General features: G+C 45.3%; 1 protein-coding gene across 2 annotated transcripts in view; it reads left to right on the top strand.

Annotated features, from left to right (window-relative positions):
• ASTN2 (astrotactin 2) overlaps window positions 1-25,097 on the top strand; it is a 409,628-nt gene that overhangs the window by 254,093 nt on the left and 130,438 nt on the right. For both annotated transcript variants that reach the window (XM_082263954.1, XM_082263953.1), the window contains one exon: window positions 13,398-13,535. In XM_082263954.1, coding sequence (XP_082120080.1) covers window positions 13,398-13,535 — 138 coding nt within the window. The remainder of the gene's footprint in view (window positions 1-13,397; window positions 13,536-25,097) is intronic.

The following is a 25,097-nucleotide window of genomic DNA, read 5'->3' as shown; positions in this document are numbered from 1 at the left end:
TCCATTTTGTATATATACGTCCTCCGTTTAAACCTAAATACCAGTGTTATGGCAGCAGATAGCTGCCATAACCCTGGTATTTTTTGAAACGGTGGGCGGTTGGCTTTCCGATAAGGGTGGTCCCAGTGGCGGATTCGCCACGGGATCACCCTTCCGGAGTTAAATGCCTGAAGTTCTGATTTTATTAAACCAATCAACCAAAACCGTCCTGAAAAAATACCCTCTCTCCACCACTGGAATAAGGAGTCTTTTGAAAACCAGGTTTAGTCTTTCGGGATTTTTGATTTGCTTGCTAAGCGAACAGCTTCTATTTCTTTACTACATGAAAGAATGTTCTTCCTCCTGTGTAGTTGAGTTATCATTCTTTATTGTCAGTAAGTTCATCTTTACTCGCTCTTGTTTTAGGCCGGCACTTATTTTGTTCTTCGATTTCCTTTCTATGCTTTCTATCTCCTCTTTCCACCATAAAGTTTGATAACCAAGAACTTTTTTTGCAGATTATTATTACTTTTTAATTTTCTCCCATCTTCCCTCTATTTCCTTTCATTATCTACATGCTCTGCTTATATATTCCTATCCATTTCTTTATTATATTTCTGCTTTATACTTCCGGCTGCATTCAGCTTTTTAACATGAGGATCGCTTTACTTTTTTCCAACTTTATATACTGTGTGATATTTATTATGTACCATAAAATGGACTCCAACCACATGGGCTTCTCTCATATTTTAGCATTGAATATAAAAAGCACGCATTAGTGCATCTCTGTAATCATTATTAAATCATTAGAATTACATTTTGTTATAATTTATTTTTTTAAGAGTCAGCGGTAAGTACCTGAATATGACCGTGCATCAGCCTCTTGCAGTTCTTGTACAGCAAAATTGGAGCGTGGAAGGAAGAAGCAGCACAACAAGCCAATCAGGTCACGTGCCTTCTGCTCCACTGGAGGTTTCTGTCCTCCCCGAGTCTGCCTAAGGACACCTGCATTGCAGTTTGACAGGTGTACCGCCCCAGTCAAACTCCCCACCTGCCACTGTCCTCAGAGTGGTCCTTGGAGAGCAGACAGAGTGACAGAGAGGTGACCTTATCACATTGCAGCTTTTCCTTTTACTGTAAAGTCACAGAATGTGGGTGGGTCCAGAGTGAATTGGATTCAGGCAAAGCAGGTTGAATGATGCTGCTGGCCATCAGACTGAGGACATCTAGCTGCAGATATAAGTACTGCAGGAGAATTCTTGAGATTGAAGGTGAATATTGCAGCTAATCCCCAGGAAAACAGCAAAACAAACCAGTTTATATGCATAAACTGTTTTACCTAAATCAGTGCCCTGGATCTGCATGTACACAAAGGGATGGGGATGCTTATAACCTCATTGACCAAATATGGTCACATGGTCATATAAGGTCAATGACATTGGCTTACTATGGCCACATTGCATATTAGGTCAATGACATTGGCTTAATATGGTCACATGGTCATTAGGTCAAAGGCATTGCCTTAATATGGGCACATGGTCATATTAGGTCAATGACATTGACTTAATATGGTCACATGGTACTATTAGGTCAATGACATTGACTTATTATGGTCACATGGCCATATTAGGTCAATGACAGACTTAATATGGTCACATGGCCATATTAGGTCAATGGCATTGGCTTAATACGGTCACATGGTCATTAGGTCAAAAGGCATTGCCTTAATATGGCCACATGGTACTTTTAGGTCAATGGCATTGGCTTAATATAGTCACATGGTCATTAGGTCAAAGGCATTGTCTTAATATGGCCACATGATACTATTAGGTCAATGACATTGACTTATTATGGTCACATGGCCATATTAGGTCATTGACTTATTATGGGCACATGGTCATATTAGGTCAATGACATTGACTTAATAAAACGATGTGGCCATCATATTGACATATGATATGCCTACATGACTATATTAGGTCAATAACATTGACTTAACCACTTCCATACAGAGCAGTTACACCCCCTTCCTGCCCAGACCAATTTTTCAGCTTTCAGCGTTCTCACACTTTGAATGATAATTACTCAGTCATGCAACGCTGTACCCTATCAAATTTTTAATCTTTTTTTTTTTTACACAAATAGAGCTTTCTTTTGGTAGTATTTAATCACCACTGGGTTTTTTATTTTTTGCGATATAAGTGAAAAAAAGAGCGAAAATTTTGAAAAAAACATTTTGTTTTAGTTTCCATCATACAATTTTGCAAATAAGTAATTTTTTTCCATAAATTTGGGCCAAAATGTATACAACTACATATCTTTGGTAAATATAACCCAAATTAGTGGTTATTATTTAGTCTGTGTGAAAGATATAGAGCCTACAAGCTATGGTGCCAGTCATTGAAAATTGATCACACCTGATGTACTGACGGCCTATCTCATTTCTTAAGGCCCTGAAATGTCAAGACAGTACAAATACCCCCCAAATTACCCCTTTTTGGAAAGTAGACATTCCAGGGTATTTAGTAAGAGGCATGGTGAGTTTTTTGAAGTTCTAATTTCTCACAATTCTTGGGAAAATGAAGAAATTATTATTTATTTATTTTTTACACAAAATTCACATAACAAGTTATTTCTCACACACAGTATATGCATACTTGCAATTACACTCCAAAATACATTCTGCTACTCCTGAGTATGGAAATACCGCATGTCAGACTTTTACACAGCCTGGCCACATACAGAGGCCCAATATTCAAGGAGTACCTTCAGGTGTTCTAGGAGCATAAATTACACATATAATTTCCTAATGACCTATCACACTTTTGAAGGCCCTGGAACACCAGGACAATGGAAACCCCCACAAAATGACCCCATTTTGGAAAGCAAACACCCCAACGTATATTCTATAAAGGGCATAATGAGTCTTTTGAACATGTCATTTTTTTGCCACAAGTTTTTAGAAAATGTGGAAAGAAAATGAAAACGCATTATTTTATTTTTTTTTACACAAAGTTGTCAATTTATATCTAACACATAGCAAAAAATGACACCCCAAAATACATTCTGCTACTCCTCCTGAGTATGGCGATACCACATATGTGGGACTTTGTCACAGCTTACCACCTACAGAGGCCCAACATCCAAGGAGCACCGTCAGGTGTTCTAGGAGCATAAATTACACGTATAATTTCATTGCAACCAATCACACTTTTGAAGGCCCTGGAGCACCAGGACAATGGAAACCCCTACAAAATGACCCCATTTTGTAAAGCAAATACCCCAACACAATTTAGGAGGCATAATGAGTCTTTTGAACATGTAATTTTTTTCCACAAGTTTTTGGAAAATGTGGAAAGAAAATGAACGCATTTATTTTTTTTACACAAAGTTGTCAATTTATAAGATATTTCTTACACATAGCATGTACATAGCAAAAAATGACACCCCAAATACATTCTGCTACTCCTCCTGAGTATGGTAATACCACATATGTGAGACTTTTCCACAGCCTGACCACATACAGAGGCCCAACATGCAAGGAGCACCGTCAGGTGTTCTAGGAGCATAAATTACACATATCATTTCATTACAACCAATCACACTTTTGAAGGCCCTGGTACACCAGGACAATAGAAACCCTCATAAAATGACCCCATTTTGGAGGCATGGGCTGCAGACAGGTACTCGGGGCTGGAGACAGCTACTTGGGTACTCTGATTGGATACAGAGAGGTACTTGGGTACTCTGGAGACAGGTACTCGGGTACTCTGATGGGCTGGAGACAGGTACTCGGGTACTCTGGTGACAGGTACTCGGGTACCCTGGTGACAGGTACTCAAAGTACCTGAGTACCGGTCATCATAGTACCCGAATACCTGTCACCAGGCCAGAGTACCCGAATACCTGTCACCAGGCCATCAGAGTACCCGAGTACCTGTCATCAGAGTACCTGATGGGCTGGCGACAGGTACTTTGATGGGCTAGTGACAGGTCCTCTTTATTGGGGGGGGGGGCAATCAGTGTGTTTTGGGGTGCATTGTAATCGGTAATTAGCTGTTACCGCAATCTCCTTCTCACACAGGGTCAGTGTGTGAGGAGGAGAACACGGTGACAGCTAGTTACCGTGTTCTCTGTTGACATTCTGTGACCGGCTGTGATTGGACACAGCCGGTCACGTAGTAAAGAGGCAATTTCATTGGCTCTTTACCCTGATCAGGGATGTAGTGTGTCAGAGGGACACTCTCCATCCCATCAGGGATGGAGTGTGTCAGAGTGACACTCTCCATCCCTGATCGCTGCTCTGCGCGCGCAAGTGGCGTGCCCAGAGGGAAGTGCATGTGGCCGGCTGTGATTGGACACAGCCGGTCACATGGTAAAGAGCCATTTTTTTAGTGACTCTTTACACCGATCGGGTATGGGCTGTGTCCCGACGGACACGCCGCGTCACCGATCGCCGCGCTGCGCGCCCCTTGGAGGTGGGGGGCTGGAGAGCAGGGGATCCGGGCGGACATCATATGACGCCCGCCCAGATCGAGGGAGTCTTCCTGCCGGCGTCATTTGTCTATGGCCTGGTAAGGAAGTGGTTAATATGACCACATGGCCATATTAGGTCAATAATATTGACTTAATATGGTCATATTAAACCAATGACATTGGCCTAATTTGGCCATATGGTCATTTTAGGTCAGGGGTCTTCAAACTATGGCCCTCCAGTTATTTGGGAACTATAATTCCCATCATGTCTAGTCATGTCTGTGAATGTCAGAGTTTTACAATGCCTCATGGGACATGTAGTTGCGCAACAGTTGGTGTGCCGTAGTTTGAGGATCCCTATATTAGGTCAATGACTGACTGATTATGGTCAGATAACCATATTAGATAATTGACTTAACAGGGCAACGTGGCCATATAAGGTCAATGACATTGACTTAATATGCTCACATTGCCATATAGGTCAATGACTTAATTTGGCCTTTTTAGGTCAATGACATTGGCCTAATATGGCCATGTGACCACATTAGGTTAATGATGTCACAGTAATCTGGCTATGGCTAGCTGTGGCACAGGGAATTTCCTAGCTACAGCTCATTGACCCCATAATGGCAAGCTCACAACTAGTCTTGTATCTCCCCCCCCCCCAATGACTATGGATGTTCCTCTTTAGCACAAACACTGCATTACACTTCATTGGCTCTCCATGCCGGTTCGCTCAGTCTGCACACTGCTGTAGGTTGATTCCCCACCACCCTGCAGCTGCATGTACACAAAGGGATGGGAACGCTCATAACCTTATTGACCGAATATAGCCATATGCCCATTGATTCAATATATCTCTCCCTACGGACTCCACGCCACCAGAAGCGTGGACAGATAGAGGAGGAAAAGTGACATAGTGATATGGTGACAATGGTATGTCTCTCTGATTCACTACCACCTATGGGTCTATAACCCACACACTCCATGGTTATCATTGTATATTTATGTTACCAATCTTTTTTCAATAAAATTGCAAAATCAAAAAATATGTTGTAATAGCCCATAAAGTCCCAACTTACCTGGCTTGAGGCACCGACCACCCCTTCCAAACTCTTCTCGGGATGAAGGCTCAAACTTACTACAAAGGTCTTAGGAATCGCACCCACACAGTATACTGAGCAGACATGCCTCTGATGTGTTAGTCCCATGCTGTAAGTTACCCAGGGTTGATTCTGGATCATCATATTGCAACCCAAGGGCTTTAAAGAAGGCATCTACTGTTAGCAGGCCCAAATGGTTTGGTTCCAGGTTAAAGGCCCAAGCCTGGGGGTCACCCAGTAGTAAATAGATAATTATCTGAACCCTCAGATTTTCAGAGCCAGGTGAGGATGGCTTCAACTTTAAATAGAACTTGCAGCGGTTTTTAAAATTTAAACGGTCACCAGAAAACTGATCAGGTAGAGGAATTTTTGGTTCAGATGATGGAGTATTTGTAGCGATTTTCATAGACGGAGATTGCACTTTGGCCATTTCCTGGACTTGATGGAATAAATGGCAAAGTTCCTGAGCAAACAACTGAGCTTGTGCAGGATCCACGATAGTCTTCCCTTTAACCACTTAAGCCCCGGAGGATTTTCCTGCTCAAAGACCAGGGCCTATTGTGCGATCGGGCACTGCGTGACTTTAACGGACAATTGCGCGGTCGTGCGACGCTGTACCCAAATGAAATTGACGTCCTTTTTTTTCCCTACAGAGCTTTCTTTTGGTGGTATTTGATCACCTGTGCAATTTTTATTTGTTGCGCTATAAACAAAAAAAAAAAAGTGTAAATTTTGAAAAAAATAACAATATTTTTCACATTTTTTTATATGAAATTTCCCCCCCAAAAAATGTAAAAATCTAAATGTTTTTAACCTCTTAAGCCCCGGAAGATTTTACCCCCTTCCTGACCAGGGGGTATTTTGCGATTCGGCCCTGCGTGACTTTAACGGACAATTGCGCGGTCGTGCGACGCTGTACCCGAACAAATTTTACGTCCTTTTTTTCCCACAAACAGAGCTTTCTTTTGGTTGTATTTGATCACCTGTGGGATTTTTTGATCATGTGCTATAAACAAAAAAAGAGCGACAATTTTGCAAAAACAACAATATTTTTCACATTTTATTCCCCCCCAAAAAAATGTAAAAATCTAAATTTTTTTTAAATTTTTGGCCAATTTGTTTTCTGCTACCTATGCTTGGTAAAAAAAAAAAAAATCACAATAAGCGTATTTTGATTGGTTTGCACAAAAGTTATTGCGTTTACTAACTAAGGGAAAGATTTTTGTCATTTTTGTTGTTTTTTTTTAACGCGTAATGGCGGCGATCTGCGATTTTTTTTGCGGGACTGCGACATTGCGGCGGACAGATCGGACTCTTGACTGACATTTTTGACACTTTTGGGGGTACCAGTGACATTACTTCGTCACGCGCTCGCCCCCTATTTGCTCCCAGGCTAGTGACGTACCGGTACGTCACTTTGCCTGGGAGGGGCTGACCGCCGCCGTATATAGTCAGGCGGCGGTCGGCAAGTGGTTAACATTTTAGGCCAATATGTTTTCTGATACATATTTTTGGTAAAAAAAAAAAAAAAAATCGCAATGAGCGTATTTTGATTGGTTTGCGCAAAAGTTATTGCGTTTACTAACTAAGGGAAAGATTTTGTCTTTTTTTTTTTTTTTTTTTTAACGCGTAATGGCGGCGATCTGCGATTTTTTTGCGGGACTGCGACATTGCAGCGGACAGATCGGACCCCTGACATTTTTGACACTTTTGGGGGTACCAGTGACATTACTACAGTAATCAGTGCTAAAAATATGCACTGTTACTGTAAAAAATTACACTGGCAGTGAAGGGGTTAACTTTATTAGTGATCAAGGGGCTGTGTCCCTAGGGGCGTGCTTCTAACTGTAAAGGGGCGTGGCTTGTGATGTAACAACAGAGACATACGATCCTACATAGCAGGATCGTATGATCTCTGCTGTTACACCAGGGAGAATGACAGGTGGCTTTGTTTACATGAGGGAGAATGACAGGCAGCTTTGTTTACATCAGCCGCCTGCCTTTCTCCCTCTCCAGCGGGAGATCACAAGTGACCGGCGGACATCGGAGCCGCCAGTCACTCGCGTGGGAATGAGCGAGGGCGGGAGCGCGCCTCCGGCGGAGCGTGTTCGCCCCCTAGAGGCTCCTGGGCGAGCGACGTAGCCCTACGTCAGTTAGCCCAGGAGAGCCAGACTGCCGCAGTAAATAGTCATGCGACAGTCGGCAAGTGGTTAAAATGTATAGCTGGTGATAATGTCAGGCTAAGAGCAGATAGCAGGAAACAGTTCAGATGTGCAAAGGGTTCAATAAACAAGAGCACATACCATGAGCAGGTCTAAGCAGAGCAGGTCAGCTGGAACTTGAAGTTCACTGCTGCAGATGAAGGTAGAGGTTGGCTGGTGCTTGAGGTTCACCGCTGCAGATGAAGGTAGAGGTTGGCTGGTGCTTGAGGTTCACCGCTGCAGATGTAAGAGGAGGTTCAGGGCAGCCAAGTAGTAATGCTGAGTCTGGCATTCCAGTAGATTCAAGGCAAAGTGTAGTCTAGACAAGCTGGGTCATACACAGGTAGATCGGAGTCCAAACGGTACAGAATCAGAAGCGAGCAAAGCAGGGTCAAAACTAGCCGGGTCATACATGAGCAGATACAGAGCAGATATTAGCTGGGTCAAGCAGGAGAACACAAGGTAACAACGCTATAACGATCACTGGTGGTATGCTGATACAGGTGATTTAAAGGTGAGCTGGCCAATCACAATTGATTCCCAGGCAAAGGCTGTGTCAGGTGAGTTTTTAGGTCAATGAAATTGACTTAACCACTTAAGGCCCAGGCCTATCTCTGACACTTGTTGTTTACAAGCTAAAAATCTTTTTTTTTTTTTTTTGCTAGAAAACTACTTAGAACCCCCAAACATTATATATATATATATAGATAGATAGATAGATAGATAGATAGATAGATATATAGAGATCATTGCAATATTTTTTTATCACACCGTATTTGCGCAGCGATCTTCCAAACGCAATTTTTTTGGAAAAAAATAACTTTTTTGAATTAAAAAATAAGAAACAGTAAAGTTAGCCCAATTTTTTTTCCATAATGTGAAAGATAATGTTACGCCAAGCAAATAGATACCCAACATGTCATGCTTCAAAATTGCGCACGCTCGTGGAATGGCGACAAACATCGGTACTTTAAAAATCCCCATAGGCGACACTTTAAACATTTCTACAGGTTACCAGTTTAGAGTTACTGAGGAGGTCTAGGGCTCAAATTATTGCTCTCGCGCTAACTATTGCGGCGATACCTCACATGTGTTGTTTGAACACCGTTTACATATGTAGGAGGGACTTGCGTATGCGTTCGCTTCTGTGCGCAAGCTAATGGGGACAGGGTGCTTTCATTTTTTTCCTATTTATTATATTATTTACTATATTATTATTATTATTATTATTATTATGTCTGCGAGGAGGGAGGATCGAATCAGCGGGTCTAGTAAGCGGAAAAAAACAACCGTTACACGGCTGGAGGGAGGGGCACCTGTCTTATATATTAATTACTCACTCAATTATTTATTCGTGGTTTGCCACTATATTGCTAATCACAATCAATTTTGCGCTGTTTTCACATATTATTACGGAAAAAAACAACCGTTACACGGCTGGAGGGAGGGGTTTATCCTGCAACGAATCCCCCGCAGGGACCACCCTTATCTTAAAGAGGACCGTTCAGCGTTTCAAAAAATACCGGGGTTATGGCAGCTATCTGCTGCCATAACCCCGGTATTTAGCGTCAAAGTACTGACGTAAATCGACAGCGTGCGGTCGGTAAGTGGTTAATATGCCCACATGGGCATATTATTGTGGTTCCCAACTCCGGTCCTCGGGACCCACTAACAGGCCAGATTTTAACCACTTCTGGACCGGAAGGATTTACCCCCTTAATGACCAGGCCATTTTTTGCGATTCGGCACTGCGTTACTTTAACAGACAATTGCGCGGTCGTACAACGCTGTACCCAAATAAAATTGATGTCCTTTTTTCCCACAAATAGAGATTTCTTTTGGTGGTATTTGATCACATCTGCAATTTTTATTTTTTGCGCTATAGACAAAAAAAGAACGAAAATTCTGAAAGAAAAAAAAATATATATATTTTTTCACATTCTGCTTTATAACATCCCCCCCCCAAAAAAAAAATGTAAACATCAACATTTTTAACATTTTAGGCCAATTTGTTTTCTGCTACATATTTTTGGTAAAAAAAAACGCAATAAGCGTATTTTGATTGGTTTGCACTTTGCACAAAAGTTATCGCGTCTACAAACTACGGGAAAGATTTATGTAATTTTTCTTTTTTTTTTTTACTAGAAATGGTGGCGATCTGCGATTTTTAGTGGCAGACAGATCGGACACCTAACTGACATTTTTGAAACTTTTGGGGGTACCAGTGACATTACTACAGTAATCAGTGCTAAAAATATGCACTGTTACTGTAATAATGACACTGGCAGGGAAGGGGCTAACCTAGGAGTGATCAAAGGGTTAAATGTGAGCCTAGGGGGTGATTCTAACTGGGGGGGCGTGGCTTTTGAAATGATCATAGAGACATGTGATCCTAAATAGAAGGATCACATGAGCTCTGTGATCATTCTAGGGAGAAGAACGATCAGCTGTGTTTACAACAGCTGACCGTTCTTCTCTCTCAGCGGGGAGTGATCGCGGGTGTCAGGCGGCAATCAGAGCCACCTGCCCGAAGCATCGAAGTCCCCACTACTAAGTGGGGGCGGAAGCACGGCGGCAGCAGCAGAGTCGGCGCACGCTCGCCCCCTAGCTGCAGTCGCACGACTGACGTAGAGCTATGTTGGTTCGCGCAGGAGGGCCAGCCTGCCGCAGTAAATCTGGTGGTTAAGTATCACCTTGGGGAGATACAGACTAGAATACTGCAATCACTGAGCAGCAAAATATATCACCTGTGATGTACTTCAGTTATCTTGCAAACCTGGCCTGTTAGTAGGTCCCGAGGCCCGGGGTTGCGAACCAATGCCATATTAGGTCAATGATTCCCGAGGTCCGGGGTTGCGAACCAATGCCATATTAGGCCAATGATTCCTGAGGCCCGGGGTTGCGAACCAATGCCATATTAGGTCAATGATTCCCGAGGCCCGGGGTTGCGAACCAATGCCATATTAGGTCAATGATTCCCAAGGCCCGGGGTTGCAAACCAATGCCATTTTAGGTCAATGATTCCCGAGGCCCGGGGTTGCGAACCAATGCCATATTAGGTCAATGATTCACGTGGCCCGGGGTTGCGAACCAATGCCCTATTTGGTCAATGATTCTCGAGGCCCGGGGTTGCGAACCAATGCCATATTAGGTCAATGATTCCCGAGGCCCGGGGTTGTGAACCAATGCCATATTAGGTCAATGATTCGCGAGGCCCGGGGTTGCGAACCAATGCCATATTAGGTCAAGGATTCCCGAGGCCCGGGGTTGCGAACCAATGCCATATTAGGTTAATGATTCCCATGGCCCGGGGTTGCGAACCAATGCCATATTAGGTCAATGATTCCCGAGGCCCGGGGTTGCGAACCAATGCCATATTAGGTCAATGATTCCCAAGGCCCGGGGTTGCGAACCAATGCCATATTAGGTCAATGATTCCCGAGGCCCGGGGTTGCGAACCAATGCCATATTAGGTCAATGATTCCCGAGGCCCGGGGTTGCGAACCAATGCTATATTAGGTCAAGGATTCCTGAGGCCCGGGGTTGCGAACCAATGCCATATTAGGTCAATGATTCCCGAGGCTCGGGGTTGCGAACGAATGCCATATTAGGTCAATGATTCCCGAGGCCCGGGGTTGCGAACCAATGCTATATTAGGTCAATGATTCCCGAGGCCCGGGGTTGCGAACCAATGCTATATTAGGTCAATAATTCCTGAGGCCCGGGGTTGCGAACCAATGCCATATTAGGTCAATGATTCCCGAGGCTCGGGGTTGCGAACGAATGCCATATTAGGTCAATGATTCCCGAGGCCCGTGGTTGCGAACCAATGCCATATTAGGGCAATGATTCCCGAGGCCCGGGTTGCGAACCAATGCCATATTAGGTCAATGATTCCCGAGGCCCGGGGTTGCGAACCAATGCCATATTAGGGCAATGATTCCCGAGGCCCGGGTTGCGAACCAATGCCATATTAGGTCAATGATTCCCGAGGCCCGGGGTTGCGAACCAATGCCATATTAGGTCAATGATTCCCGTGGCTGCGAACCAATGCCATATTAGGTCAATGATTCCCGAGGCCCGGGGTTGCGAACCAATGCCATATTAGGTCAATGATTCCCGAGGCCTGGGGTTGCGAACCAATGCCATATTAGGTCAATGATTCCCGAGGTCCGGGGTTGCGAACCAATGCCATATTAGGTCAATGATTCCCGAGGCCCGGGGTTGCGAACCAATGCCATATTAGGTCAATGATTCCCGAGGCCCGGGGTTGCGAACCAATGCCATATTAGGTCAATGATTCCCGAGGCCCGGGGTTGCGAACCAATGCCATATTAGGTCAATGATTCTCTGTGGAATTAATCTCTGTGTATGGCTAGCTTTGGCACAGGGAATATCCCAGCTGCAGCTCATTGGCCCTGGAATGGCAAGCTCACAACTAGTCTTGTCCCTTCCCCAGTTTGTGACTATGAATGGAGAAGCATCCTACTAATGAGCTCATATCTGAGTCACTCTGCTATCTCCTCCAATCAGTGTGTTCCCTTGTTAGCATATGAGCACTGCAGAAGCCTTGATTGGCTCCCCGTGCAGTTTCTCTCAGTCTGCGCTCTGCTGTAAAAAGACTGCAAAAAGGCCAATACCATGTCCTATGTAAGTGATTACACTGCTTAACAAAAGCAATCATCCATCATACAGAACTGCATTCATTTGTGTCTTTCATAGCTGCCCGGCATTCAGATTTAAAAAAGAACATTTAAAGCCTATTTGCCATATGTAAAAAAAAAAAGAAAAAAAAATGGAGCTCAGTGTATGGCAGAGCTGTGCCTCTAACGAGATATATATTGCTTTCACATGCAAGCTCCCATTGCCAAGTTCCCAACAGTAGAATATTAATCATCCTGACACCGTCTATTGCTTTCCGTAGCAGAAAGCTGAATGGAGTCATGTGATCTCAGCGCTGCTCTATGTTGGGATCATTGCTAAAAATGGCCACATCCAGAGTTAATTTGGTATTACATTGTAACATTATTCCACACACAAAAAAAGACTTGGCTAAAAGACGTTACATTTTTTTTCCAGTTATATAAATCCATTGTTCTTGGTGATAGATTCTTTTGAATGTATACCTGTCATACCAACAGTATGGGGGCTGCCATGTCTGGGTTGTGTCTGGCTGGATTTTCCTTTAGAGTTTGCTGATCCAGAGCAAGTATGAAGCAAGCAAAAGTTAGAGAAAAGTCAATATTGAATTTCACTATACTGGCTTCAGGTCAGTGGCACAGAACATATTGTCAGACATACGTGTGCACCCCAAAGTTTAAACACATGTGTGCAAATGTGTGTGTGTGTATCTCTTTCAAGTTGGAGCTTTATATACACGCCATCATTTAACTATCAATAACTGCCTTCACGTGTTTTTACAACTGTCGTTACCATGTTACAACTGTTATTATTATTTTACTGTATGCTGTAAAACTAGCGAATGTAGCTTTGTGTACAATTTCTTTTGCTGTTTATGTATTTCCCGAAAAACCTTAATAAAAATACTTTTGGAAAGTCAAGAAAAGGGATAAACCTCTGAATATACTATACATGTCCAAAGCACATTCTCATGAATCCACTATGACATATGTTACAGGTCCACATACAGCTTGGGGCAAGGCGTATGGCTCCCTGTCAGCAAAAGCTTTGTGGTGCCTCCGATGGAGCTATCGATCAGTCCGCTGGCCAGCTGTAAGACCGACGTGCTTGTTACAGAAGATCCCGGGGATGTCCGGTAAGAATAAATATAGACCTTAACACAGAAACTATGGCATGGGCTTTAAATGAATATGTGTACATGGAATGATGATTGATAAAATGCTATATACAAGGAAAGTGTCACGGTCCAGAGTCAGGCTTGGAGGCCAGTAGCTATAGCAGCACCCACCGACAAGAGGGAAAAATATTCACGCAGGTCACCCTGGTTAATGACACCTACCAGTTGAAGTATCTACCAGTGTTCACCAGAGCTCCTGAAGGTGGAGATGGACTTTGCTGCATGTCAGTACCAGGCTGCGGTCCTCAGGATTGCCCCACCAGGAGGAGATCAAGCCGGAGTCCAGAAGCAGATATAGCAGGTAGGGATCAAGCAGAAGCATAGTCGAGGAACAAGCCAAAGGTCAGTAAGGAATAGTTGCAGGTTTGGATTCAGCAGAAGCATAGTCGAGGAACAAGCCAAAGAGTAAGGTATAGTTGCAGGTTTGGATTGGGACAGTCCCCGGACTGAGGACACTGTCACCGGACCAAGCCTGTCCCTGGTTTTATCTCCAGATTCAGGGCCAGAATACTGTAGACAGGTCATCTCATGCTGGCTGAAAAACAGCCTGGTGGCTTGAATGCCTACTACTCTGTATATTATGTAGCCCTGTGCCCAGTGCTCTGTGTATTATGCTGTCCTGTACCCAGTGCTCTGTGTGTTATGCAGTCCTGTACCCAGTGCTCTGTGTGTTATGCAGTCCTGTGCCCAGCACTCTGTGTATTATGCAGTCCTGTGCCCAGCGCTCTATGTATTATGCAGTCCTGTTCCCAGTGCTCTGTGTGTTATGCAGTCCTGTGCCCAGCACTCTGTGTGTTATGCCGTCCTGTACCCACTGCCCTGTATATTATGCAGTCCTGTACCCAACGCTCTGTGTATTATGCAGTCCTGTTCCCAGTGCTCTGTGTGTTATGCAGTCCTGTGCCCAGCACTCTGTGTGTTATGCCGTCCTGTACCCACTGCCCTGTATATTATGCAGTTCTGTACCCAACGCTCTGTGTATTATGCAGTCCTGTACCCAGAGCTCTGTGTATTATGCAGTCCTGTACCCAGCGCTCTGTGTATTATGCAGTCCTGTACCCACCGCCCTGTGTATTATGCAGTCCTGTGCCCAGCATTCTATGTATTATGCAGTCCTGTTCCCAGCGTTCTGTGTGTTATGCAGTCCTGTACCCACCGCCCTGTGTACTATGCAGTCCTGTACCCAGCGCTCTGTGTATTATGCAGTCCTATGCCCAGCACTCTGTGTATTATGCAGTCCTGTACCCAGCACTCTGTGTATTATGTAGTCCTGTGCCCGGTGCTCTGTGTATCAAGCACTCCCGTGCCATTTGCCAATAAAAAAAAATGTCCACGGATTTCATTTTAAAAATCTGGTCACCTTAGGTTTGGATTCAGCAGAAGCATAGTCAAGGAACAAGCCAATGAATAGTAGCAAAGATACGGACGGCAGCAGGAGAGACCAGGGAGATATTGGCTGGAGAAGGCACAATATTCTGGCAACCAGGAAGTGCAGAGGCATGGCCTTAAATCAAGGGTTCAAGGGATGGGACAGTATTCCTCTCACTGACACCAATTATGTGGCACTATTACTCCCACTGATACCATTTTCTACTCCCACTGGCCACAGTCCAGGCCCCCTAGGGTATAAAATGGCAGTAAGCTGGCCCTTTGTTTAGAAAGTTTGGAGACCTCTATCATAAAAGATGTGAATAATACAGAATCTATATCACAATGGGAATTATCATAACAATGATAACCCTCCAAAACCATCTATGAGCCTGGGCTGCTGTGATTACATCTAACCAGGGGTTGTGGCCATGGCGGCCACGAAGTAAAGGAACTGAGTTAAATGACAATGCCCATCATTCATCCTAACAGAACCAGAAATACTATATAGGAGCAGAGGTTTTGGGGGTTCAATGCCATAGACGAGGTAAGTATTTCAGAAGATCTATAACACAATGCCAATTATTATTAGGGATCGCCCTCCACAACTATCTATGCACACTGTTGTATCCAAATTATACAATGTTCCCTTAGGCTCTACTTTTTTTCATTGATCCAAACAATATATAATAGTCTTGTTCCTTCACAGCAGTCAATAATCATCTCCAGAGATACAGGCTTACTGTCTATTACACGATAAACCATCATAAATTCATACCACTATCAGTACTGAAAGCTTTACCGCTCTTTCCTTATCTATTCCTCCTCCAAAACTCCCAGCCAGTGCTATTTGTTGTTTGGACCAACAAATAAATCAATTTCTATTGCGGCCAAATCAGGGGCGTCACAAAGGGGGTGCGGACCGCACCAGGGTGTCGACCGGGGGGAGGGTGACACCGATCTGCCTCTGCCCAAGCTCCCGAGTCCCGATCCTTCTCTTCGGAAACGGGTGGACCCAGGGCGCAGAGCAGTGCGCCCCCAGCCCACCCATTGTGTGACAATAGCGAATGAAAATTCGCTATTTTCACACGGATCCTCCTCCTGGCCAATCATGAGTTTGGTAACCTTCACTTCTAAACTATGTATGTCATGTCTGTTGCAACAATCCTGGGTCCATAATACCTGATAACTCCAATGCTCTCTCCCTGGCTTTTCCTTCACCTACACCCCTGGTGCTATCTGGTGTTTGGACCACCAATCCTGTCCTATTGCTGCCAGGTTGTGAGTTTGGTAATTGTCACTTCTACGCCAGGTATATAATGGCTGTTGAAAAACAAATGATTCAGTTCTGACAGCTCCTCTGCTCTATCCTTGACTATCCCTCCTTCAGTACTCTCGGCCAGGGCTTTTTTTCAGTGGGAACGCGGGGTTATGCAGTTCCTGCACCTCCAGCACTGAATGTAAGTGGGTGCTGGGATGTGCTGGAGGGTCTATTGATAATGGCTGCTGGGGGATCTATTGTCACTGGAGGGGCCCTATTTTTGCATTGAGGTTTATTGTTGCTGGGGTGTCTTATGTTGCTGGGGGCTCAGTTGTTGCTGTGAGGGATCTACTGTTGAGGGGGGGGGGGTCTATTGCTGCTGGCTGTTGGAGGGTCTATTGATGCTGGTTGCTGGGAGATCTGTTGCTGCTGATGGGGATCTATTGTTGTTGGGGTGCATCAATTGTTGCTGGGGGGGGGGTTAATATTGTGTGGGGGATCTACAGTTGCAAATCAACAATAACACATTACATGCAAATTACTTAGCACCACAAAATGATACTTGTTTTTTTTTTCTCTAAAAGGGGTGGTACTGAGAGGTGGATAGGGGGTGTAACCAAGGGACGGTACTGAGAGGTGGGTAGAGGGTGGAACCAAGGGACAGTACTGGGAGGTGAGTAAGGTGGGGGACCAAGGGAACATATTTCCTCCCATGAGCTTACCTGGTTAGGATAAAAAGCAGCTCTAAAAATGATCTCACTGCCAAAAATAATTGACCACTTTTGTACCATTCCCATATGCCTTCCTGAATCCTTTTTCTTTACAGTTAATAAAATGTTTCGGAAGTTTTGTGGAGTGGTGAAGTAGCTAAGCTTTCATTCTCTGCTTTACTCAAGCAAAAGCAGATAGGAGGGGCAGGATTTCCAAACCTATGCAAATACTACCACGCAGCGCTTTTGGATCAGATGGAATCTTGGTTTGACCAGAAGACTAATAAACTGTGGATACATATAGAAACTGCAATAGTATCACATAGAGATCTACCTTCCCTTCTACTAGTGGCATTGACTGAAAGACTGTTGTTCTGTCAGGGTGCCAGGAAACTAAAGCAGTTTATTGGAGCAAACAACAGTAAACGCACAGCAAGCGTGAGAAAGTGAGATCAGGAACAAACCGGGGTCAAGTCCAGAAGCGGGTAGTCATCCAAGCCGGGGTCAAGTCCAGAAGCGGGTAGTCATCCAAGCCGGGGGAAAGTCCAGAAGCGGGTAGTCATCCAAGCCGGGGTCAAGTCCAGAAGCGGGTAGTCATCCAAGCCGGGGGAAAGTCCAGAAGCGGGTAGTCATCCAAGCCGGGGGACAGTCCAGAAGCGGGTAGTCATCCAAGCCGGGGGCAAGTCCAGAAGCGGGTAGTCATCCAAGCCGGGGGCAAGTCCAGAAGCGGGTAGTCATCCAAGCCGGGGGCAAGTCCAGAAGCGGGTAGTCATCCAAGCCAGGGGCAAGTCCAGAAGCGGATAGTCTACAGATGCCAGGTCATCTGCCGATGCACTTATCCACTGCAAGTACCGGCGCTCGGCTCCACTCGGCCTGCTTGCCTCGGTTTGGTTTTCCACTGCATGGTACTGCATGGTACGGTGTTGGAATGGTTCGATACGGTTTGCTTTTCCACTAAAGTAGTAAGTGGGTGCGATAACAACGATTCTCTGACCAATCACTGGCTAGTAGTGACAAACAGTCAAGGCTGCATGCAAAGGATTGTGGGATATGGTATCGGTACGTCCCTCTTGGAACCACAATCGAGGTGGTACTGTTTAAGCGAGCCGTACCATTCGGTTCCATGTAGTGGATAAGCGCCACCGTACCGTACCGAACCGAACCGTTCCAACACCGTACCATGCGGTACCATGCAGTGGAAAGCGCAAAAGCGAGCCGAACCGTTCGGTTCCATGCATTGGAAAATCGCCTATAGTCAGGTGTGCAGCATCATCACTGTGCGACACCCAGGCAGCAGGCAAGTGGTGATGCAATCAGAGTTTATAAGAGGCAGCAGTCTGCATATGTCCAAGATGGCTGCCAACATTAGAGCAAGGTATAACCTTGACATGGTGCCAGGAAACCAGACCACACAGGGATGCAGGTAAAATAAAGCAGTTTAATGGAGCAAACAACAATAAACGCACAGCAAGTGTGAGGAAGTGAGAGCAGGAACAAGCCAATGTCAAGTCCAGAAGCGGGTAGTCATCCAAGCCGGGGTCAAGTCCAGAAGCGGCTAGTCTACCGATGCTGGGTCGTCTGCCGATGTGGGTTAGAGAGCCAGGAGAGTCGTCAGCCAAGCCAGGTCATACACAGAGGGACACGGAGAACAGAAGATTGCTAGCAGAGATGCACATTGGAGCACAAACGCAAGGGCAAGGACTGCAACCCATCAGGTGATAGATATAGTTAGGTATGCAGCATCATCGCTGTGCGACACCCAGGCAGCAGGCAAGTGAAGATGCAATCAGAGTTTATAAGAGGCAGCAGCCTGCACATGTCCAAGATGGCTGCCAATAGGAGGGCAAGGTAAGACCTTGACAGGGTGCCAGGAAACCAGACCACACGGGGATGCAGGTATAATAAAGCAGTTTATTGAAGCAAACAACAGTAAACGCACAGCAAGAGTGAGGAAGTGAGAGCAGGAAGAAGCCGGGGTCAAGTCCAGAAGCGGGTAGTCATCCAAGCCGTGGTCAAGTCCAGAAGCGGATAGTCTACCGATGCTGGGTCGCCTGCCAATGTGGGGTCGTCTGCCGATGTGGGGTCGAGAGCCAGGAAAGTTGTCAGCCAAGCCAGGTCATACACGGAGGAACACGGCAAACAGAAGACTGCTAGCAGAGATGCACATTGGAGCACAAACACAAGGGCAAGGACTGCAATCCATCAGGTGATAGATATAGTTAGGTGTGCAGCATCATCACTGTGTGACATCCAGGCAGCAGGCAAGTGATGATGCAATCAGAGTTTATAAGAGGCAGCAGTCTGCCCATGTCCAAGATGGCTGCCAACAGGAAGGCAAGGTAAGACCTTGACACGGTGCCAGGAAACCAGACCACACGAGGATGCAGGTAAAATAAAGCAGTTTAATGGAGCAAACAACAATAAATGAACAGCAAGAGTGAGGAAGTGAGAGCAGGAACAAGCCAGGGTCAAGTCCAGAAGCGGGTAGTCATCCAAGCCGGGGGCAAGTCCAGAAGCGGGTAGTCATCCAAGCCGGGGGCAAGTCCAGAAGCGGGTAGTCATCCAAGCCGGGGGCAAGTCCAGAAGCGGGTAGTCATCCAAGCCGGGGTCAAGTCCAGAAGCGGGTAGTCATCCAAGCCGGGGGCAAGTCCAGAAGCGGGTAGTCATCCAAGCCGGGGTCAAGTCCAGAAGCGGGTAGTCATCCAAGCCGGGGGCAAGTCCAAAAGCGGGTAGTCATCCAAGCCGGGGTCAAGTCCAGAAGCGGGTAGTCATCCAAGCCGGGGTCAAGTCCAGAAGCGGGTAGTCATCCAAGTCGGGGTCAAGTCCAGAAGCTGGTAGTCATCCAAGCCGGGGGCAAGTCCAGAAGCGGATAGTCTACCGATGCCAGGTCATCTGCCGTTGTGGGTTAGAGAGCCAGGAGAGTCATCAGCCAAGCCAGGTCACACACGGAGGAACACGGAGTAACACTTGGGTGGATTTACTAAAACTGGAATGTGCAATTTCTGGTGCAGCTCTGCATAGAAACCAATCAGCTTCCAGGTTATTTTTGTCAAAGCTTAATTGAACAAGCTGAAGTTAGAAGCTGATTGGCTACCAGGCAGAGCTGCACCAGGTTTTGCTTTCCACTCTTCAGTTTTAGTAAATCAACCCCAATGCTTTGCTGCCTTGCAGAAAATACAGCATTTTTACTTGAAGGAGTGCTGTGCAAAAAAAAAAAAAGAAAACAAAACAAAAAGCTAAAATTACCTTAAAAAAATATCACCTACATATAAAAGCAATCAAATATCATACCATTGCTTTTATATTTTTTTTATTGTGACTGTGTCATTACAACTGAAAAAAAATTATACTTAATATAACATCATCAAAGTTGCTACATGAAGCCTTATCAGTCCACAATCAATCCCGCCTGGCGTTCTACTTCCAATGCCCTTGTGCAAATGTTAACTCCGCTCTCTCAATCTTCTAATAAACATGCTCAGATTTCCAGCAAACTAGAAAGTTGCTTCAGAAAGTTTGTATAAATTATATTAAAGATTGGAAAAGTAAAAAAAAAAAAAGAAAGAAAGAAAACAAAGGTCGAGACTAGACAAAAGAAGCTCTGAAAGCTCGAGCGTTTTCCATTTTCCTCTGATAATTCAGCCTCAGACATCAGATCAGTGTATAAGTACACATCCAGCGATAGAAAGGTTTATTGAACGGGTAAACAAAGCCTTCGTAGTAGGAAGTAAACAACAAAGATAGTTTTATTAACACCAGTGAATTTCATGAGAAGGTATTATTAGCGAACTACAAAGTATAAGTGGCTATTATGTATGAAGTGGCCTTTAGAGGAAAATGGCCTTGGACTATACTTTAGTTATTTTAGTTGCTTTAGTTTAGTTTAGTAGAAAAATGCTCACAACCAACAACAGAAGAGAGGTTATACTCTTCCGCTATGGTTCCAATGTGTTCCAGGGTAACAATAGTGACATAGTGATTGGTTGGAGGTACCACGGTGTACAGCTGGAGGAAAGGGGGTGGTGTAGACATCTGACACAACCGGTAGATTTTGCCAAGGGTAATTGGACAGCTAAGTACCATACTATGGTGGTGGTGGTGGTGGTAGGACCACAAACTCAAATCAGTTACATTACCAACCTCCCTTACCCTTCACCATTGCCCTGTCACCTTGTTCTTCCTACCAGTACTCCCCATCTGTCTAGCTGGCTGCTTACTTCTCCTCTACTACTGGTCTGTTAACCCATCTCTGGTGGCCATGGCCCTTCTATAAACCTTTTCCCCCTGCCATGGTTGTAGACCTCAACAAAACTTTCACCCAAACAATGGTGGTGGTGGTGGTAGGACAACAACCTCAGAGCAGTTACATTACCAACCTCCCTTACCCTTCACCATTGCCATGTCATCTGTTCTTCCTACCAATACCCCCCATCTGTCAAGCTGGCTGCTTACTTCTCCTCTACTACTGGTCTGTTAACTCATCTCTGGTGGCCATGGCCCTTCTATAAACCTTTCCCCCCTGCCATGATTGTAGACCTCAACAAAACTTTCACCCATGGAATTGTGGTGGTGGAGTTGGAGGTAGTACCACAACCTCAGAGCAGTTACATTACCAACCTCCCTTACCCTTCACCATTGCCCTGTCACCTTGTTCTTCCTACCAGTACTCCCCATCTGTCAAGCTGGCTGCTTACTTCTCCTCTACTACTGGTTTGTTAACCCATCTCTGGAGGCCATGGCCCTTCCATAAACCTTTTCCTCCTGTCATGGTTGTAGACCTCAACAAAACTTTCCCCCATACAATGGTGGTGGTGGTAGTACCACAACCTCAGAGCAGTTGCATTATAGTGACATAGTGATTGGTTGGAGGTACCACAGTGTACAGCTGGAGGAAAGGGGGTGGTGTAGGCATCTGACACAACCGGTAGACTTTGCCAGAAGAAAGGGTAATTGGACAGCTAAGTACCATACTATGGTGGTGGTAGGACCACAACCTCAGAGCCGTTACATTACCAACCTCCCCTAACCTTCACCATTGCACTGTCATCTTGTTCTTCCTACCAGTACTCCCCATCTGTCAAGCTGGCTGCTTACTTCTCCTCTACTACCGGTCTTTTAACCCATCTCCGGTGGCCATGGCCCTTCCATAAACCTTTTCCTCCTGTCATGGTTGTAGACCTCAACAAAACTTTCCCCCATACAATGGTGGTGGTAGTAGGACCACAACCTCAGAGCAGTTACATTACCAACCTCTCTTACCCTTCACATTGCCATGTCATCTGTTCTTCCTACCAGTACTCCCCATCTGTCAAGCTGGCTGCTTACTTTTCCTCTACTACTGGTCTGTTAACTCATCTGTGGTGGCCATGGTCCTTCCATAAACCTCTTCCTCCTGCCATGGTTGTAGACCTCAACAAAACTTTCCCCCATACAATGGTGGTGGTGGTAGGACCACAACCTCAGAGCAGTTACATTATCAACCTCCCTCACCCTTCACCATTGCCCTGTCATCTGTTCTTCCTACCAGTACTCCCCATCTGTCAAGCTGGCTGCTTACTTCTCCTCTACTAATGGTCTGTTAACTCATCTGTGGTGGCCATGGCCCTTCCATAAACCTTTTCCTCCTGTCATGGTTGTAGACCTCAACAAAACTTTCCCCCATACAATGCTGGCGTTGGTAGGACAACAACCTCAGAGCCGTTACATTACCAACCTCTCTTACCCTTCACCATTGCCATGCCATCTGTTCTTCCTACCAGTACTCCCCATCTGTCAAGCTGGCTGCTTACTTCTCCTCTACTACAGGTCTGTTAACTCATCTCTGGCGGCCATGGCCCTTCCATAAACCTCTTCCTCCTGCCATGGATGTAGACCTCAACAAAACTTTCCCCCATACAATGGTGGTGGTGGTAGGACCACAACCTCAGAGCCGTTACATTACCAACCTCTCTTACCCTTCACCATCTTGTTCTTCCTACCTGTACCCCCCATTTGTCACGCTGGCTGCTTCCTTCTTCTCTACCATTTGCCTGCTAAAGTGGAGTTCCACCCAAAAGTGGAACTTCCGCTTATCTGTCTCCTCCCCCCCTCTGGTGCCACTTTTGGCACCTTTTGGGGGGAGCGGGAACTTGTGTTTGACAGGGACCTTGTCCCCACTTCCGTCAGACCTCGCTATGGCGAGATACTTCAGAAGTTCAGCCCCCTCCTCCTCCCCCTGCTGCCAGGCCAGTAAGAGAGCGCAGCACGCTTCGCACATGCGCAGTAGTGACCCAGCCGTGAAGCTGCACCGGCTTCTCTTACCGGCAATGGTGGCGGCAGCACCCAACAGTCAACGGAAACATCGGCTGGGGTGCCGCCATTGCTGGATTACTGGACAGGTAAGTGTTTTAATGTTAAAAGCCAGCAGCTACGCTATGTAAAAAATATATATAATGTTTGGGGGTTCTAAGTAATTTTCTAGCAAAAAAAAAAAAAAAATATTTTAAATTGTAAACAACAAGTGTCAGAAAAAGAAAAAGAAGTGATTGAAGTAGTAAAATACTTATAATAAGTTTTACTAAAACTTTTATTGATCCTTTTATCAACAAACAGTTTTATTAGCAGATGATTCAAGTCATAAATTCTATTTATTATTTATCTTCTTTATTCTATTCGTCTTACGTCAAGAGATTGCACAAACTAAGCCCAAGTTGTTTATTTTCTGCAGTTATATTTTATGACAATAAATTAACTTATCGGCATTCATTTGTTTGCAGCAGATGAGGAAAAAGGCTAACAAATCATTAATGATAATATTTTATAGGATAACTACAGTGAATAAAAGAAGGAGGTCAGAAAAGGTAACCTCCATATTTTCTCACCGCAGGTTTCTTTTAATGAGCCTGTCAAGCTCTGTAAAGAATTAAAAAGCGTGTTGTAAATTTATTACGACACGTAATGATGTAACTTTGCGTTTGAAGTATTGCACAGTGACAGTGTATTTAACATTTATTTAAAAAAAAAAAAATAAATATTTAAAGTAATTTTTGTGCATTATCTTATTTCTAAGAGGAAAGTTGGAACATCTTTGTTAGAGCTAAGGTGTAAAACATAAGATCAATTTTAATTGCATGCTGCTGTCTGATCTTCTGGACAATAACCTAACCAGGGGCAGACTGGCAACTTTCGGCCCAGGGGGCAAGTACAAACCAGAGGCTCCTGGTGCAGCGACTTGGCCCCCCTCCCACTCTCCCTCCTCCCGTCCTCCTCCTGACCCCCATTCCAGGCTGAAGCCCTGCTCCAGGTACTCTCTACTCCGAGTTCCGAACCTGGCCAGCAGGGGGCAGATAGGGGGAGCTTGGAAAGCTCAGTTGGGCCTGGCCAGGGGAGGAGAGTCTCCAGTGGGGCATGGAACCGGCCTCTGCTCAGACACAGTTCCCCAATGCACAGAAAGGAACCCAATCAATCCTCTCCAGTGCACAGAATGGCGCCCCATTGCACCTCTCCAATAAACAGAATGGTATCCCATTGCACCTCTGAAACACACAGAATGGCACCCCTTGGCACCTCTTCAGCACACAGAATGGCATCTATTGCACCTCTCCAATGCACACATTGGCCACCCATCGCACCTCTCCAGTGCACACATTGGCACCCCATCGCACCTCTCCAGTGCACACATTGGCACCCCATCGCACCTCTCCAGTGCACAGAATGGCAACCCATTACATCTCCTCAATGCACTGAATGGCACCCCATCACACCTCTTCAATGCACTGAATGGCACCCCATCACACCTCTTCAATGCACAAAATAGCACCCCATCACACCTCTCCGATGTACAGAATTGCACCCCATTGCACCTCTGCAATACACAGAATGGCACCCATCACACCTCTTCAATGCAAAAAATGGCACCCCATCATACCTCTCCAATGGCACCCCAGTGTACACACCCCATATGCGGAACCTCTGATGCTCTGGGCAATTCTTACAAGGGTATCTGCTGCAAAAAATGCCCAATTACATGCAAGAAAATTTAAAAAACAGAATTTATACTTGGACATGATTGGATGATGGAAGTCACTGGAGCTGCACCTAAGCTCTGAGGATAATTCCCTTGCCTAGTTTAACGTCTCTTGCAAAGTAGACAGCCCATTGGCCTTTTCGTAAATCCACCCCTACAAGTTAAAGCAAGAATAT

This window comes from Pelophylax lessonae, assembly GCF_965119305.1.
Source record: "Pelophylax lessonae genome assembly, chromosome: 7".
NCBI lineage: Eukaryota > Metazoa > Chordata > Amphibia > Anura > Ranidae > Pelophylax > Pelophylax lessonae.
This window is presented reverse-complemented; position numbering and strand designations above follow the sequence as displayed.